This window comes from Scyliorhinus torazame, chromosome X (genome assembly GCF_047496885.1).
Source record: "Scyliorhinus torazame isolate Kashiwa2021f chromosome X, sScyTor2.1, whole genome shotgun sequence".
Classification (NCBI taxonomy): Eukaryota; Metazoa; Chordata; class Chondrichthyes; order Carcharhiniformes; family Scyliorhinidae; genus Scyliorhinus; species Scyliorhinus torazame.
This window is the reverse complement of record NC_092738.1, coordinates 4,551,440-4,565,966: the sequence shown is the minus strand read 5'-3', so window position 1 is coordinate 4,565,966 and position 14,527 is coordinate 4,551,440. Positions and strand designations below refer to the sequence as shown.

The 14,527-nt window shown below is 52.0% G+C and overlaps 1 protein-coding gene across 2 annotated transcripts in view; it reads left to right on the top strand.

Moving 5' to 3' along the window:
* Positions 1 to 14,527, top strand: part of LOC140405381 (unconventional myosin-Ib-like) — a 276,153-nt gene that overhangs the window by 207,353 nt on the left and 54,273 nt on the right. For both annotated transcript variants that reach the window (XM_072493715.1, XM_072493714.1), the window contains 2 exons: positions 9,496 to 9,594; positions 10,733 to 10,836. In XM_072493715.1, coding sequence (XP_072349816.1) covers positions 9,496 to 9,594; positions 10,733 to 10,836 — 203 coding nt within the window. The remainder of the gene's footprint in view (positions 1 to 9,495; positions 9,595 to 10,732; positions 10,837 to 14,527) is intronic.

Below are 14,527 nucleotides of genomic sequence, written 5' to 3'. Positions count from 1 at the left end.
GTCAGCAAACCGCTCTGAGCACACAGACAGCAAACCGCTCTGAGCACACAGACAGCAAACCGCTCTGAGCAAACAGTCAGCAAACCGCTCTGAGCAAACAGTCAGCAAACCGCTCTGAGCAAACAGTCAGCAAACCGCTCTGAGCACACAGTCAGCAAACCGCTCTGAGCACACAGTCAGCAAACCGCTCTGAGCAAACAGTCAGCAAACCGCTCTGAGCACACAGTCAGCAAACCGCTCTGAGCACACAGTCAGCAAACCGCTCTGAGCACACAGTCAGCAAACCGCTCTGAGCACACAGTCAGCAAACCGCTCTGAGCACACAGTCAGCAAACCGCTCTGAGCACACAGTCAGCAAACCGCTCTGAGCACACAGTCAGCAAACCGCTCTGAGCACACAGTCAGCAAACCGCTCTGAGCACACAGTCAGCAAACCGCTCTGAGCACACAGTCAGCAAACCGCTCTGAGCACACAGTCAGCAAACCTGTCTGAGCACACAGCCAGCAAACCGCTCTGAGCACAGTCTGCAAACCGCTCTGCGCAAACAGTCTGCAAACCGCTCTGAGCACACAGTCAGCAAACCGCTCTGAGCACACAGTCAGCAAACCGCTCTGAGCACACAGTCAGCAAACCGCTCTGAGCACACAGTCAGCAAACCGCTCTGAGCACACAGTCAGCAAACCGCTCTGAGCACACAGTCAGCAAACCGCTCTGAGCAAACAGCCAGCAATACGCTCTGAGCAAACAGTCTGCAAACCGCTCTGAGCACTGTAGCGCATAAAGACTCCGTGAGACGAATAGAGTGAAGTCGATGAGGCTTTATTAAGCGTGTCTGTTCCCCCACAGCTCGATAGTAAACTGGCCTGCGGGGGAAGACTCCGGCTTCTTATACTCCGCCTTCAGGGCGGAGCTTGAGGTCATCGGCCAACCAGGACCCGGAATCTGTCAGCCAATGACATTAGGGCCTCCAGTCCCACATGACCCCCAATGCATACTACCACAAGCACAGTCAGCAAACCGCTCTGAGCACACAGTCAGCAAACCGCTCTGAGCAGTCAGCAAACCGCTCTGAGCACACAGTCAGCAAACCGCTCTGAGCAAACAGTCAGCAAACCGCTCTGAGCACACAGTCAGCAAACCGCTCTGAGCAAACAGTCAGCAAACCGCTCTGACCACACAGTCAGCAAACCGCTCTGAGCACACAGTCAGCAAACCGCTCTGAGCACACAGTCAGCAAACCGCTCTGAGCAAACAGTCAGCAAACCGCTCTGACCACACAGTCAGCAAACCGCTCTGAGCACACAGCCAGCAAACCGCTCTGAGCACACAGTCAGCAAACCGGTCTGAGCACACAGTCAGCAAACCGCTCTGAGCACACAGTCAGCAAACCGCTCTGAGCACACAGTCAGCAAACCGCTCTGAGCACACAGTCAGCAAACCGCTCTGAGCACACAGTCAGCAAACCGCTCTGAGCACACAGTCAGCAAACCGCTCTGAGCAAACAGTCAGCAAACCGCTCTGAGCACACAGTCAGCAAACCGCTCTGAGCACACAGCCAGCAAACCGCTCTGAGCACACAGTCAGCAAACCGCTCTGAGCACACAGTCAGCAAACCTCTCTGAGCACACAGTCAGCAAACCGCTCTGAGCACACAGTCAGCAAACCGCTCTGAGCAAACAGTCAGCAAACCGCTCTGAGCACACAGTCAGCAAACCGCTCTGAGCAAACAGTCAGCAAACCGCTCTGAGCACACAGTCAGCAAACCGCTCTGAGCAGTCAGCAAACCGCTCTGAGCACACAGTCAGCAAACCGCTCTGAGCACACAGTCAGCAAACCGCTCTGAGCACACAGTCAGCAAACCGCTCTGAGCACACAGTCAGCAAACCGCTCTGAGCACACAGTCAGCAAACCGCTCTGAGCACACAGTCAGCAAACCGCTCTGAGCAAACAGTCAGCAAACCGCTCTGAGCAAACAGTCAGCAAACCGCTCTGAGCACACAGTCAGCAAACAGCTCTGAGCAAACAGTCAGCAAACCGCTCTGAGCACACAGACAGCAAACCGCTCTGAGCGCACAGTCAGCAAACCGCTCTGAGCAAACAGTCAGCAAACCGCTCTGAGCAAACAGTCAGCAAACCGCTCTGAGCACACAGTCAGCAAACCGCTCTGAGCAAACAGTCAGCAAACCGCTCTGAGCACACAGTCAGCAAACCGCTCTGAGCAAACAGTCAGCAAACCGCTCTGAGCACACAGTCAGCAAACCGCTCTGAGCACACAGTCAGCAAACCGCTCTGAGCACACAGTCAGCAAACCGCTCTGAGCAAACAGTCAGCAAACCGCTCTGAGCACACAGTCAGCAAACCGCTCTGAGCACACAGTCAGCAAACCGCTCTGAGCACACAGTCAGCAAACCGCTCTGAGCACACAGTCAGCAAACCGCTCTGAGCACACAGTCAGCAAACCGCTCTGAGCACACAGTCAGCAAACCTCTCTGAGCACACAGTCAGCAAACCGCTCTGAGCACACAGTCAGCAAACCGCTCTGAGCACACAGTCAGCAAACCGCTCTGTGCACACAGTCTGCAAACCGCTCTGAGCAAACAGCCAGCAATACGCTCTGAGCACACAGTCAGCAAACCGCTCTGAGCACACAGTCAGCAAACCGCTCTGAGCACACGGTCAGCAAACCGCTCTGAGCACACAGTCAGCAAACCGCTCTGAGCACACGGTCAGCAAACCGCTCTGAGCAAACAGTCAGCAAACCGCTCTGAGCACACGGTCAGCAAACCGCTCTGAGCACACAGTCAGCAAACCGCTCTGAGCAAACAGTCAGCAAACCGCTCTGAGCAAACAGTCAGCAAACCGCTCTGAGCACACAGTCAGCAAACCGCTCTGAGCACACAGTCAGCAAACCGCTCTGAGCAAACAGTCAGCAAACCGCTCTGAGCACACAGTCAGCAAACCGCTCTGAGCACACAGTCAGCAAACCGCTCTGAGCACACAGTCAGCAAACCGCTCTGAGCAAAGTCAGCAAACCGCTCTGAGCACACAGACAGCAAACCGCTCTGAGCACACAGTCAGCAAACCGCTCTGAGCAAACAGTCAGCAAACCGCTCTGAGCACACAGTCAGCAAACCGCTCTGAGCACACAGTCAGCAAACCGCTCTGAGCACACAGTCAGCAAACCGCTCTGAGCACACAGTCAGCAAACCGCTCTGAGCACACAGTCAGCAAACCGCTCTGAGCACACAGTCAGCAAACCGCTCTGAGCACACAGTCAGCAAACCGCTCTGAGCACACAGTCTGCAAACCGCTCTGAGCACACAGTCAGCAAACCGCTCTGAGCACACAGTCAGCAAACCGCTCTGAGCACACAGTCAGCAAACCGCTCTGAGCACACAGTCAGCAAACCGCTCTGAGCACACAGTCAGCAAACCGCTCTGAGCACACAGTCAGCAAACCGCTCTGAGCAAACAGTCAGCAAACCGCTCTGAGCACACAGTCAGCAAACCGCTCTGAGCAAACAGTCAGCAAACCGCTCTGAGCACACAGTCAGCAAACCGCTCTGAGCACACAGTCAGCAAACCGCTCTGAGCACACAGTCAGCAAACCGCTCTGAGCACACAGTCAGCAAACCGCTCTGAGCACACAGTCAGCAAACCGCTCTGAGCACACAGTCAGCAAACCGCTCTGAGCACAGTCTGCAAACCGCTCTGCGCAAACAGTCAGCAAACCGCTCTGAGCACACAGTCAGCAAACCGCTCTGAGCACAGTCTGCAAACCGCTCTGCGCAAACAGTCAGCAAACCGCTCTGAGCACACAGTCAGCAAACCGCTCTGAGCACACAGTCAGCAAACCGCTCTGAGCAAACAGTCAGCAAACCGCTCTGAGCACACAGTCAGCAAACCACTCTGAGCAAACAGTCAGCAAACCGCTCTGAGCACACAGTCAGCAAACCGCTCTGAGCAGTCAGCAAACCGCTCTGAGCACAGTCTGCAAACCGCTCTGAGCACACAGTCTGCAAACCGCTCTGAGCACACAGTCAGCAAACCGCTCTGAGCACACAGTCAGCAAACCGCTCTGAGCACACAGTCAGCAAACCGCTCTGAGCAAACAGTCAGCAAACCGCTCTGAGCACACAGTCAGCAAACCGCTCTGAGCAAACAGTCAGCAAACCGCTCTGAGCACACAGTCAGCAAACCGCTCTGAGCACACAGTCAGCAAACCGCTCTGAGCAAACAGTCAGCAAACCGCTCTGAGCACACAGTCAGCAAACCGCTCTGAGCAAACAGTCAGCAAACCGCTCTGAGCACACAGTCAGCAAACCGCTCTGAGCACACAGTCAGCAAACCGCTCTGAGCAAACAGTCAGCAAACCGCTCTGAGCACACAGACAGCAAACCGCTCTGAGCACACAGTCAGCAAACCGCTCTGAGCACACAGTCAGCAAACCGCTCTGAACACACAGTCAGCAAACCGCTCTGAGCACACAGACAGCAAACCGCTCTGAGCAAACAGCCAGCAAACCGCTCTGAGCACACAGTCAGCAAACCGCTCTGAGCACACAGTCAGCAAACCGCTCTGAGCAAACAGTCAGCAAACCGCTCTGAGCACACAGTCAGCAAACCGCTCTGAGCACACAGTCAGCAAACCGCTCTGAGCAAACAGTCAGCAAACCGCTCTGAGCACAGTCAGCAAACCGCTCTGAGCACACAGTCAGCAAACCGCTCTGAGCACAGTCTGCAAACCGCTCTGCGCAAACAGTCAGCAAACCGCTCTGAGCACACAGTCAGCAAACCGCTCTGAGCAGTCAGCAAACCGCTCTGAGCACACAGTCAGCAAACCGCTCTGAGCACACAGTCAGCAAACCGCTCTGAGCACACAGTCAGCAAACCGCTCTGAGCACACAGTCAGCAAACCGCTCTGAGCACACAGTCAGCAAACCGCTCTGAGCAAACAGCCAGCAAACCGCTCTGAGCACACAGTCAGCAAACCGCTCTGAGCAGTCAGCAAACCGCTCTGAGCACACAGTCAGCAAACCGCTCTGAGCACACAGCCAGCAAGCCGCTCTGAGCACACAGCCAGCAAACCGCTCTGAGCACACAGTCAGCAAACCGCTCTGAGCAAACAGTCAGCAAACCGCTCTGAGCACACAGTCAGCAAACCGCTCTGAGCACACAGTCAGCAAACCGCTCTGAGCACACAGTCAGCAAACCGCTCTGAGCAAACAGCCAGCAAACCGCTCTGAGCACACAGACAGCAAACCGCTCTGAGCACACAGTCAGCAAACCGCTCTGAGCAAACAGTCAGCAAACCGCTCTGAGCACACAGACAGCAAACCGCTCTGAGCACACAGTCAGCAAACCGCTCTGAGCACACAGTCAGCAAACCGCTCTGAGCACACAGTCAGCAAACCGCTCTGAGCAAACAGTCAGCAAACCGCTCTGAACACACAGTCAGCAAACCGCTCTGAGCACACAGTCAGCAAACCGCTCTGAGCCCACAGTCAGCAAACCGCTCTGAGCACACAGTCAGCAAACCGCTCTGAGCACACAGTCAGCAAACCGCTCTGAGCAAACAGTCAGCAAACCGCTCTGAGCACACAGTCAGCAAACCGCTCTGAGCACACAGTCAGCAAACCGCTCTGAGCACACAGTCAGCAAACCGCTCTGAGCAAACAGTCAGCAAACCGCTCTGAACACACAGTCAGCAAACCGCTCTGAGCACACAGTCTGCAAACCGCTCTGAGCACACAGACAGCAAACCGCTCTGAGCAAACAGTCAGCAAACCGCTCTGAGCACACAGACAGCAAACCGCTCTGAGCACACAGTCAGCAAACCGCTCTGAGCACACAGTCAGCAAACCGCTCTGAACACACAGTCAGCAAACCGCTCTGAGCACACAGTCAGCAAACCGCTCTGAGCACACAGTCAGCAAACCGCTCTGAGCACACAGTCAGCAAACCGCTCTGAGCACACAGACAGCAAACCGCTCTGAGCAAACAGTCAGCAAACCGCTCTGAGCACACAGACAGCAAACCGCTCTGAGCACACAGTCAGCAAACCGCTCTGAGCACACAGTCAGCAAACCGCTCTGAGCAAACAGTCAGCAAACCGCTCTGAGCACACAGTCAGCAAACCGCTCTGAGCAAACAGTCAGCAAACCGCAGGTGGAAATAATCCTTGCACAAAAGCAAAATACTGTGAATGCTGGAAATACTCGGATCGTCAGCCAGCATCTGTGGAGAGGAGAAACAGTTCACATTTCAGGTTGATGACCCTTCATCAGAACTAAGGAAAGTTTAGAAATGTGAGACTTGAAAACAATCCTTGATTATCTGTAACCCCAAAGCCAATTCACGTTAATGATTATTGAGCTTTGAGGGATAATAAATGTACCCCCGCAGCTACAGAGTTCAAAGCTACTTCGAGTTACAGCTGATTAGAACTCATTGGGAACATACTGACTCTGAAGAATATTAGCCGAGATAACACAAAATTGATAACGGATTTTCCCATCCATTTCCACAGTTTGAACGCTCCCATCTTCCCAGACAGAATGCCTGGTTTGTTGTGCTCCCGAAGCATAAATACTGTTTGGTTGTCATTTCTTTCTGTGAATCATTCTGCATCAAGCTGACTTTGGTTTTGCTTCTCAGAAACTTCCACCATGAACTTCCTGAAAATACCGATTTCAGTTCTGCAGCACCCTGAGCTCATTTGAGTTTGATTCAGATGCTGAATGCTACATTTCTATGATTTATCTCCCGTTAGAATCTTTTCATAACGTTGCTGGTGGTGGGGTGGCCTGGGGGAGGGCGTGGTGGGGGGGGGGGGGGGGGGGTTGGGGGGGGGGGGCGGTGGGGAATGGTCGGGGTCGCAGTGGGGTAGGGCGGGGTGGGGGGGGGGGGTTCTTAGTAAGGGAAGAAGAAGTGCTTTGGTCTGCATGAAAAGAAAGTCTTCAATTTACCCAGTTCCCGGGACATCCTAATCCACGTTACAACAATGAAGTACTTTTGAAGTGTAGTCACTGTTGTAATGTGTTCTCCTGAGGGTGATATTTTTGATGTATTCTTTTTAATTGTTCATGATTTCGCTAAAAAAACACACACCCAGTAGTTCAAACCTTCATGGACAGATTTAAGGTGTTGCTACACATACGGACCATTAGCAATTCTTTGTCCTACATTCCTCCTGTATTGCTGCTAGATGTGCCATCTTGCTCTAAGAGATTGTGAGGTTATGTTCTTGTCATAATCCCCACGGGGAAACCATCATTAATCCCCCCATGGGATTGGTGGAGTTGGAGTTTCCCAGGAGGTCAACCAGCTGGGGCGCGTTAACATAAAAGCAGGCCCAAACCAGAGCCTGGTGTGGGTAACCCTCCCAGCTAGGATTGTACTGGGAGCGGTATGCTGTGGTTATGCATACCTTTGTAAATAGTGGCAATAAATCTGTTTGTTCAGCGTCAGCCTGCTCTGTGGCTGGTTTAGCACAGGGCTAAATAGCTGGCTTTGAAAGCAGACCAAGGCAGCCAGCAGCGCGGGTTCGATTCCCGTACCAGCCTCCCCGAACAGGCGCCGGAATGTGGCGACTAGGGGCTTTTCACAGTAACTTCATTGAAGCCTACTTGTGACAATAAGCGATTTTCATTTCATTTCATTTCAAGTTCTGCTGCTCAATTTCTAGTCACATTGAGTTGCTAAAACTTGAATTCACCCTGTCCATGCGATCTTGACTTTAGAACCTCCCTGATGCCAAGGAAAGGTCTGTACGGGCCAGAAAACAGAATAGGAGCATCGCATCCAATACTTGCGTATTCTTCATATCACTAATGGCCATTTACACTGCAGGCAGCTGCTGGATGGAAAGGAGAGGAATCCCCCCAAACCGCATCATGGCATAGATATTTATGCCTTGGGAGGAATGTACTCTGTTATTATTTATACAATAAATATAAGGAGCAGTCAATGTTGCAATGTAAGAAACGCAGCAGCAAATGGTGGAATAAAGATTGAATACAATTTGTTTTTATTCACATCTTTGAAAGAACTCCTCATTGTCCTACTTTGTGTAGCACTTTGCTTTTAAGAAAGCCTGAGGGAAGCAGGCGGCAAACTATTCTTCGTGGTCATTAAAGATTCATAAACTCACAAAGGCCGACAGCAGATAGCACAATACTGACTGGTTTTAAAACCGTTACAGAGTAAATGCAGGCAGTAATGGGATAACTTCAACCCTCCTGTCAGGAAGCTGGCCTCACTGCCAATTGCTTTATTAATGTTTTACCAAAAATCCATTAGAGCCTGTGATTCAATGCCTTCAGCAGCAAGTCTGTAGCTTATCCAAAAATAACACAAATTTTCCTCATCGCTTTAGCAAACTGCTTTGGGTAGATCGTCCTCTTCAAGGCCAGGGTGGAAGATGATGAAGCAAGGCTCCGTCTGTCCTGTTGACTATTGCGGATGTAAAAGATCCTGTGGCTAACATTTATGCTACAACCCAACAGCATTAAAACAGATTAGCTGGGCGCTTATCACGTTGCTCTCTGTGGGAGTTATCGGTGTGCAAAATGGCTGCTGCGTTTCCTACAAAACAGTGGCTGTGCTTCAGAAGTATCTCATTGGCTGTAAAGCATTGTGGGATGTCCTGGACATTAAAATGAAAGGATGGAAAACAAGGAGCAGATTCTGTTTGAATTTATAACTCTGTAAAGATGGCTGGCATGGAAAAGTGAAATCCCACATCTGTAAAATTGAGATTTTCATTCCCAGTTTGGGTTTAAGGGACATAATAATTAGATAGAATAACTGGCACTTCTGCTCGCTGATCTGGGAATGTTTCATATTTGCCCCCAGTTCGTCAATTTCACCGAAAGCCACCCCAAATAACATGGCATCACAATGTTTACATCAGTGAGGGGGCTTTTCTTTCTCCACCATCGATTTTCCAAATGAACTAATTATTCCAGTAATATAAAAGCAAGAGAGTTGGGCAGGTAAGAGTCCTTACAGTGTGTTTATGGGAACGAGCTAGGATTAGCAGTATGGCGCCACGGTGGCAAAGTGATTAGCACTGCTGCCTCATGGCGCCGAGGACCCAGGTCACTGTCCGTGTGGAGTTCTCCCTGTGTCTCACAACCCAATGCAGGATCGGTCACGCTAACATTGCCCCTCAATTGGAAAAGAAAAGAATTGGACATTCAAAATTCATTTTTTCTAAAAGGAAGGAGCTTGCATCTGGAATTTGGGCTGGTGCTTAGTTGCTGTATTTCCTGAACTACTTTTTGACTCACCCTTTCAGGACCCCTCATTGACTACAATCTGCCTGTTGACCGTTATCATTTGGTGTTGAAATACAACCCTATTTATTCTCTTATTTTCTTATGAATTTGAACTTTTTATCCTGGTGGAAAGTTGACATAAAAAGGTGTGTAAAAGCAAACATGGATTGAATCTGGATTTCTTTGGAGCGCTGACGGTTTGGATGTTGTTCCAGATCTCCTGGAGAAATCCCGTGTTGTCAAACGCCTGAAAGGGGAGAGGAATTTTCATATCTTCTACCAGTTGCTGGCTGGAGGATCACCTGATCTGCTCAGTAAGTGTTGGTTACTCTTTCAGTGAATGCTCACATCCTGTTCCTCCGAATATCGGGGGGGAGGGGGGGGAGTGGGGGGGGGGGGGGGGGGGGGGGGGTGACATCACAGCCAAACTCATCCTGTCCTCATCTGATGAAGAGTGAGGGTCACGTGCCACATGAAGCCCCCTTTGACAGCTCTTTGCAAAGTCACGACCTCGACCATCTCGAAGGACAAGAACAGCAGATACATGGGAATATCACCACTTGCAAGTTCCCCTCCAAGTCACTCACCATCCCGACTTGGAAACATATCACCGTTCCTTCGCTGTCACTGGGTCAAAATCCTGGCAGGGCTGGTTTAGCTCAGTGGGCTAGACAGCCGGTTTGTGATACAGAACAAGGCCAGCAGCGTGGGTTCAATTCCCGTACCGGCCTCCCCGAACAGGCGCCGGAATGTGGCGACTAGGGGCTTTTCACAGTAACTTCATACTTGTGACAATAAAAGATCATTATTATTATCATTGATTGCACTGTGGGTGTGCCGACGCCACAGAGACTGCAGCCGTTCAAGAAGGCAGCTCACCACCACCTTCTCAAGGGCAATTAGAAATGGGCAATAAATGCTGACCCTCCGAGTGACATCCCACGATTAAGCATTTTAAAAAGAATTTAGAGTCCCCAATTAATTTGCAGCGTGGCCAATCCACCTCCCCCTGCACATCTTTTGTGTTGTGGGGGCGAGACCCACGCAGACACGGGGAGAATGTGCAAACTCCACACGGACAGTGACCCCGAGCCGGGATCGAACCTGGGACCTCGGCGCCGTGAGGCACTGCGCCACCGTGCTGCCCCTCCCATGATTAAATATATTAAAAAAGATGCGTAACTGGTTTGTTGATTTTCCGTATCATCCTTTGGAGAGTATTGGCTTTGCTGGGTGGATCCCATGTCTGTACAGTTAAGAGTGGAAAGGCACTCAATGGGGAATCACAGGCATGGCCAACCTGACCGTTAGCCCTCCCCTTGTGTAAGGCATTGTAGCTGCAATACGCTGTTCTGTCCATATTTGCACATTTTTTAATTGAACAGCTCAGATATTGTTGAGTGATCAGTAGAAATGGTAACAGGAATCATTCCCTGTGTCTCTCCTCCACAGAACATCTGAAGGTGCAACAGGACTGCAAGCATTACACTTACTTGAACATGGGCACAGCAACATTGAATGGAGTCAGTGACGCCTCCAATTTCAGCACAGTTAAAGTAAGTGACTTGTGTTTAGAAAGGGAGTGATAGCTTCAAGCAGCGTTGTCCCTGCAGAGTGCATTTTTAGGCAAAACTTAATTCCCAAAAAATACTGTAAACCTCCAGAATAAATCGGGAAAGCAAGTATGTAAATGCTGCCTCCCTTTCCATCTGCAAGGTGAGGAACTGGCAAAAACAAAAATGGCTTCTTGACTCCTGGAAGGTACTAGGTGTATCTGGGGTATGCAGAATGTAGACAGGGTAACTGGACTCTATGTGGGCGTTTGGGATGTATACAAGAGATTTGGGATACATGGGAGGTGCCTGGGATGTACGTGGGTGTCTGGGATGTACGTGGGTGTGTCTGGGATGTACGTGGGCGTCTGGGCTGTACGTGGGTGTCTGGGATGTACGTGGGTGTCTGGGATGTACGTGGGTGTCTGGGATGTACGTGGGCGTCTGGGATGTACGTGGGTGTCTGGGATGTACGTGGGTGTCTGGGATGTACGTGGGTGTCTGGGATGTACGCGGGTGTCTGGGATGTACGCGGGTGTCTGGGATGTACGCGGGTGTCTGGGATGTACGTGGGTGTCTGGGATGTACGTGGGCGTCTGGGATGTACGTGGGTGTCTGGGATGTACATGGGTGTCTGGGATGTACGTGGGTGTGTCTGGGATGTACGTGGGTGTGTCTGGGATGTACGTGGGTGTGTCTGGGATGTACGTGGGTGTCTGGGATGTACGTGGGTGTCTGGGATGTACGTGGGTGTCTGGGATGTACGTGGGTGTCTGGGATGTACGTGGGTGTGTCTGGGATGTACGTGGGTGTGTCTGGGATGTACGTGGGTGTCTGGGATGTACGTGGGTGTCTGGGATGTACGTGGGTGTCTGGGATGTACGTGGGTGTGTCTGGGATGTACGTGGGTGTCTGGGATGTACGTGGGTGTGTCTGGGATGTACGTGGGTGTGTCTGGGATGTACGTGGGCGTCTGGGATGTACGTGGGTGTGTCTGGGATGTACGTGGGTGTCTGGGATGTACGTGGGTGTCTGGGATGTACGTGGGTGTCTGGGATGTACGTGGGTGTCTGGGATGTACGTGGGTGTGTCTGGGATGTACGTAGGTGTGTCTGGGATGTACGTGGGTGTGTCTGGGATGTACGTGGGTGTGTCTGGGATGTACGTGGGTGTCTGGGATGTACGTGGGTGTCTGGGATGTACGTGGGTGTCTGGGATGTACGTGGGTGTGTCTGGGATGTACGTGGGTGTGTCTGGGATGTACGTGGGTGTGTCTGGGATGTACGTGGGTGTCTGGGATGTACGTGGGTGTCTGGGATGTACGTGGGTTTCTGGGATGTACGTGGGTGTGTCTGGGGTGTACGTGGGTGTCTGGGATGTACGTGGGTGTGTCTGGGATGTACGTGGGTGTGTCTGGGATGTACGCGGGTGTCTGGGATGTACGTGGGTGTCTGGGATGTACGTGGGTGTCTGGGATGTACGAGGGTGTCTGGGATGTACGTGGGTGTCTGGGATGTACGTGGGTGTCTGGGATGTACGTGGGTGTCTGGGATGTACGTGGGTGTGTCTGGGATGTACGTGGGTGTCTGGGATGTACATGGGTGTCTGGGATGTACGCGGGTGTCTGGGATGTACGTGGGTGTCTGGGATGTACGTGGGTGTCTGGGATGTACGTGGGTGTCTGGGATGTACGTGGGTGTCTGGGATGTACGTGGGTGTCTGGGATGTATGTGGGTGTCTGGGATGTACGTGGGTGTCTGGGATGTACGTGGGTGTCTGGGATGTACATGGGTGTCTGGGATGTATGTGGGTGTCTGGGATGTACGTGGGTGTCTGGGATGTACATGGGTGTCTGGGATGTACGTGGGTGTGTCTGGGATGTACGTGGGTGTGTCTGGGATGTACGTGGGTGTCTGGGATGTACGTGGGTGTCTGGGATGTACGTGGGTGTCTGGGATGTACGCGGGTGTCTGGGATGTACGTGGGTGTCTGGGATGTACATGGGTGTCTGGGATGTACGTGGGTGTCTGGGATGTACGTGGGTGTCTGGGATGTACGTGGGTGTGTCTGGGATGTACGTGGGTGTCTGGGATGTACGTGGGTGTCTGGGATGTACGCGGGTGTCTGGGATGTACGTGGGTGTCTGGGATGTACGTGGGTGTCTGGGATGTACGTGGGTGTCTGGGATGTACGTGGGTGTGTCTGGGATGTACGCGGGTGTCTGGGATGTACGTGGGTGTCTGGGATGTACGTGGGTGTCTGGGATGTATGTGGGTGTCTGGGATGTATGTGGGTGTCTGGGATGTACGAGGGTGTCTGGGATGTACGTGGGTGTCTGGGATGTATGTGGGTGTCTGGGATGTATGTGGGTGTCTGGGATGTACGCGGGTGTCTGGGATGTACGTGGGTGTGTCTGGGATGTACGTGGGTGTCTGGGATGTACGTGGGTGTCTGGGATGTATGTGGGTGTCTGGGATGTATGTGGGTGTCTGGGATGTACGAGGGTGTCTGGGATGTACGTGGGTGTCTGGGATGTATGTGGGTGTCTGGGATGTATGTGGGTGTCTGGGATGTACGCGGGTGTCTGGGATGTACGTGGGTGTGTCTGGGATGTACGTGGGTGTCTGGGATGTACGCGGGTGTCTGGGATGTACGTGGGTGTGTCTGGGATGTACGTGGGTGTCTGGGATGTACGTGGGTGTGTCTGGGATGTACGTGGGTGTCTGGGATGTACGTGGGTGTCTGGGATGTATGTGGGTGTCTGGGATGTATGTGGGTGTCTGGGATGTACGAGGGTGTCTGGGATGTACGTGGGTGTCTGGGATGTATGTGGGTGTCTGGGATGTATGTGGGTGTCTGGGATGTACGCGGGTGTCTGGGATGTACGTGGGTGTGTCTGGGATGTACGTGGGTGTCTGGGATGTACGCGGGTGTCTGGGATGTACGTGGGTGTGTCTGGGATGTACGTGGGTGTCTGGGATGTACGTGGGTGTGTCTGGGATGTACGCGGGTGTCTGGGATGTACGTGGAGTTTACACTGGCTGCTTTTTGCACAGGGTAACAATGCCATTTGGTGAATATCACTCGACCAGCAGTACAAGCATCACCAAGCCTTCGGCCCACTGGTTTTGTCAGCAAATCAAGAGCTTCTGGACAGCGCCCTAACATTCCAAATAGTCCATTATCGTCGGCATGAAATACCAATGGCAGAATTTCATACAGTGCTTCTCCTTGTTCTAAGATTCTGTCTAGACACCGGTGTTCTGTCTCCCTTCCGTGCAAAAGTTGAAACATTTTTATTTGTCACCCTGCTTGTCACACACTGAATGAGCATGGTGGGTGACGGGTTCCCAGACCTCTGGCATTACAGACAGCTGCCTAATAGGCTCGAGCTCAGATTTGTGCATTCACTAACCTCACCCATGCTGAGGTGCCCGACTTCCCTTCACAACCTCTCAGGGCAGCATGGCTGAGGTTGACATCCCAGCACCTTGGCGCTTTGAAGGCATGAATCTGCATCACACCTCAACGTAACCTCAGTTACTGGTCTAAAGAGACAAAGGACAACAAGCTGCATAAACCGCTTTGTCCAGCGCGAGCACAGTCATATTGAGAAACCTGACTGCATCGATACACTCATCTTGCAAGCATCATACAATTGAATGTATACTTAAATTTAGAATAGATTCATAAT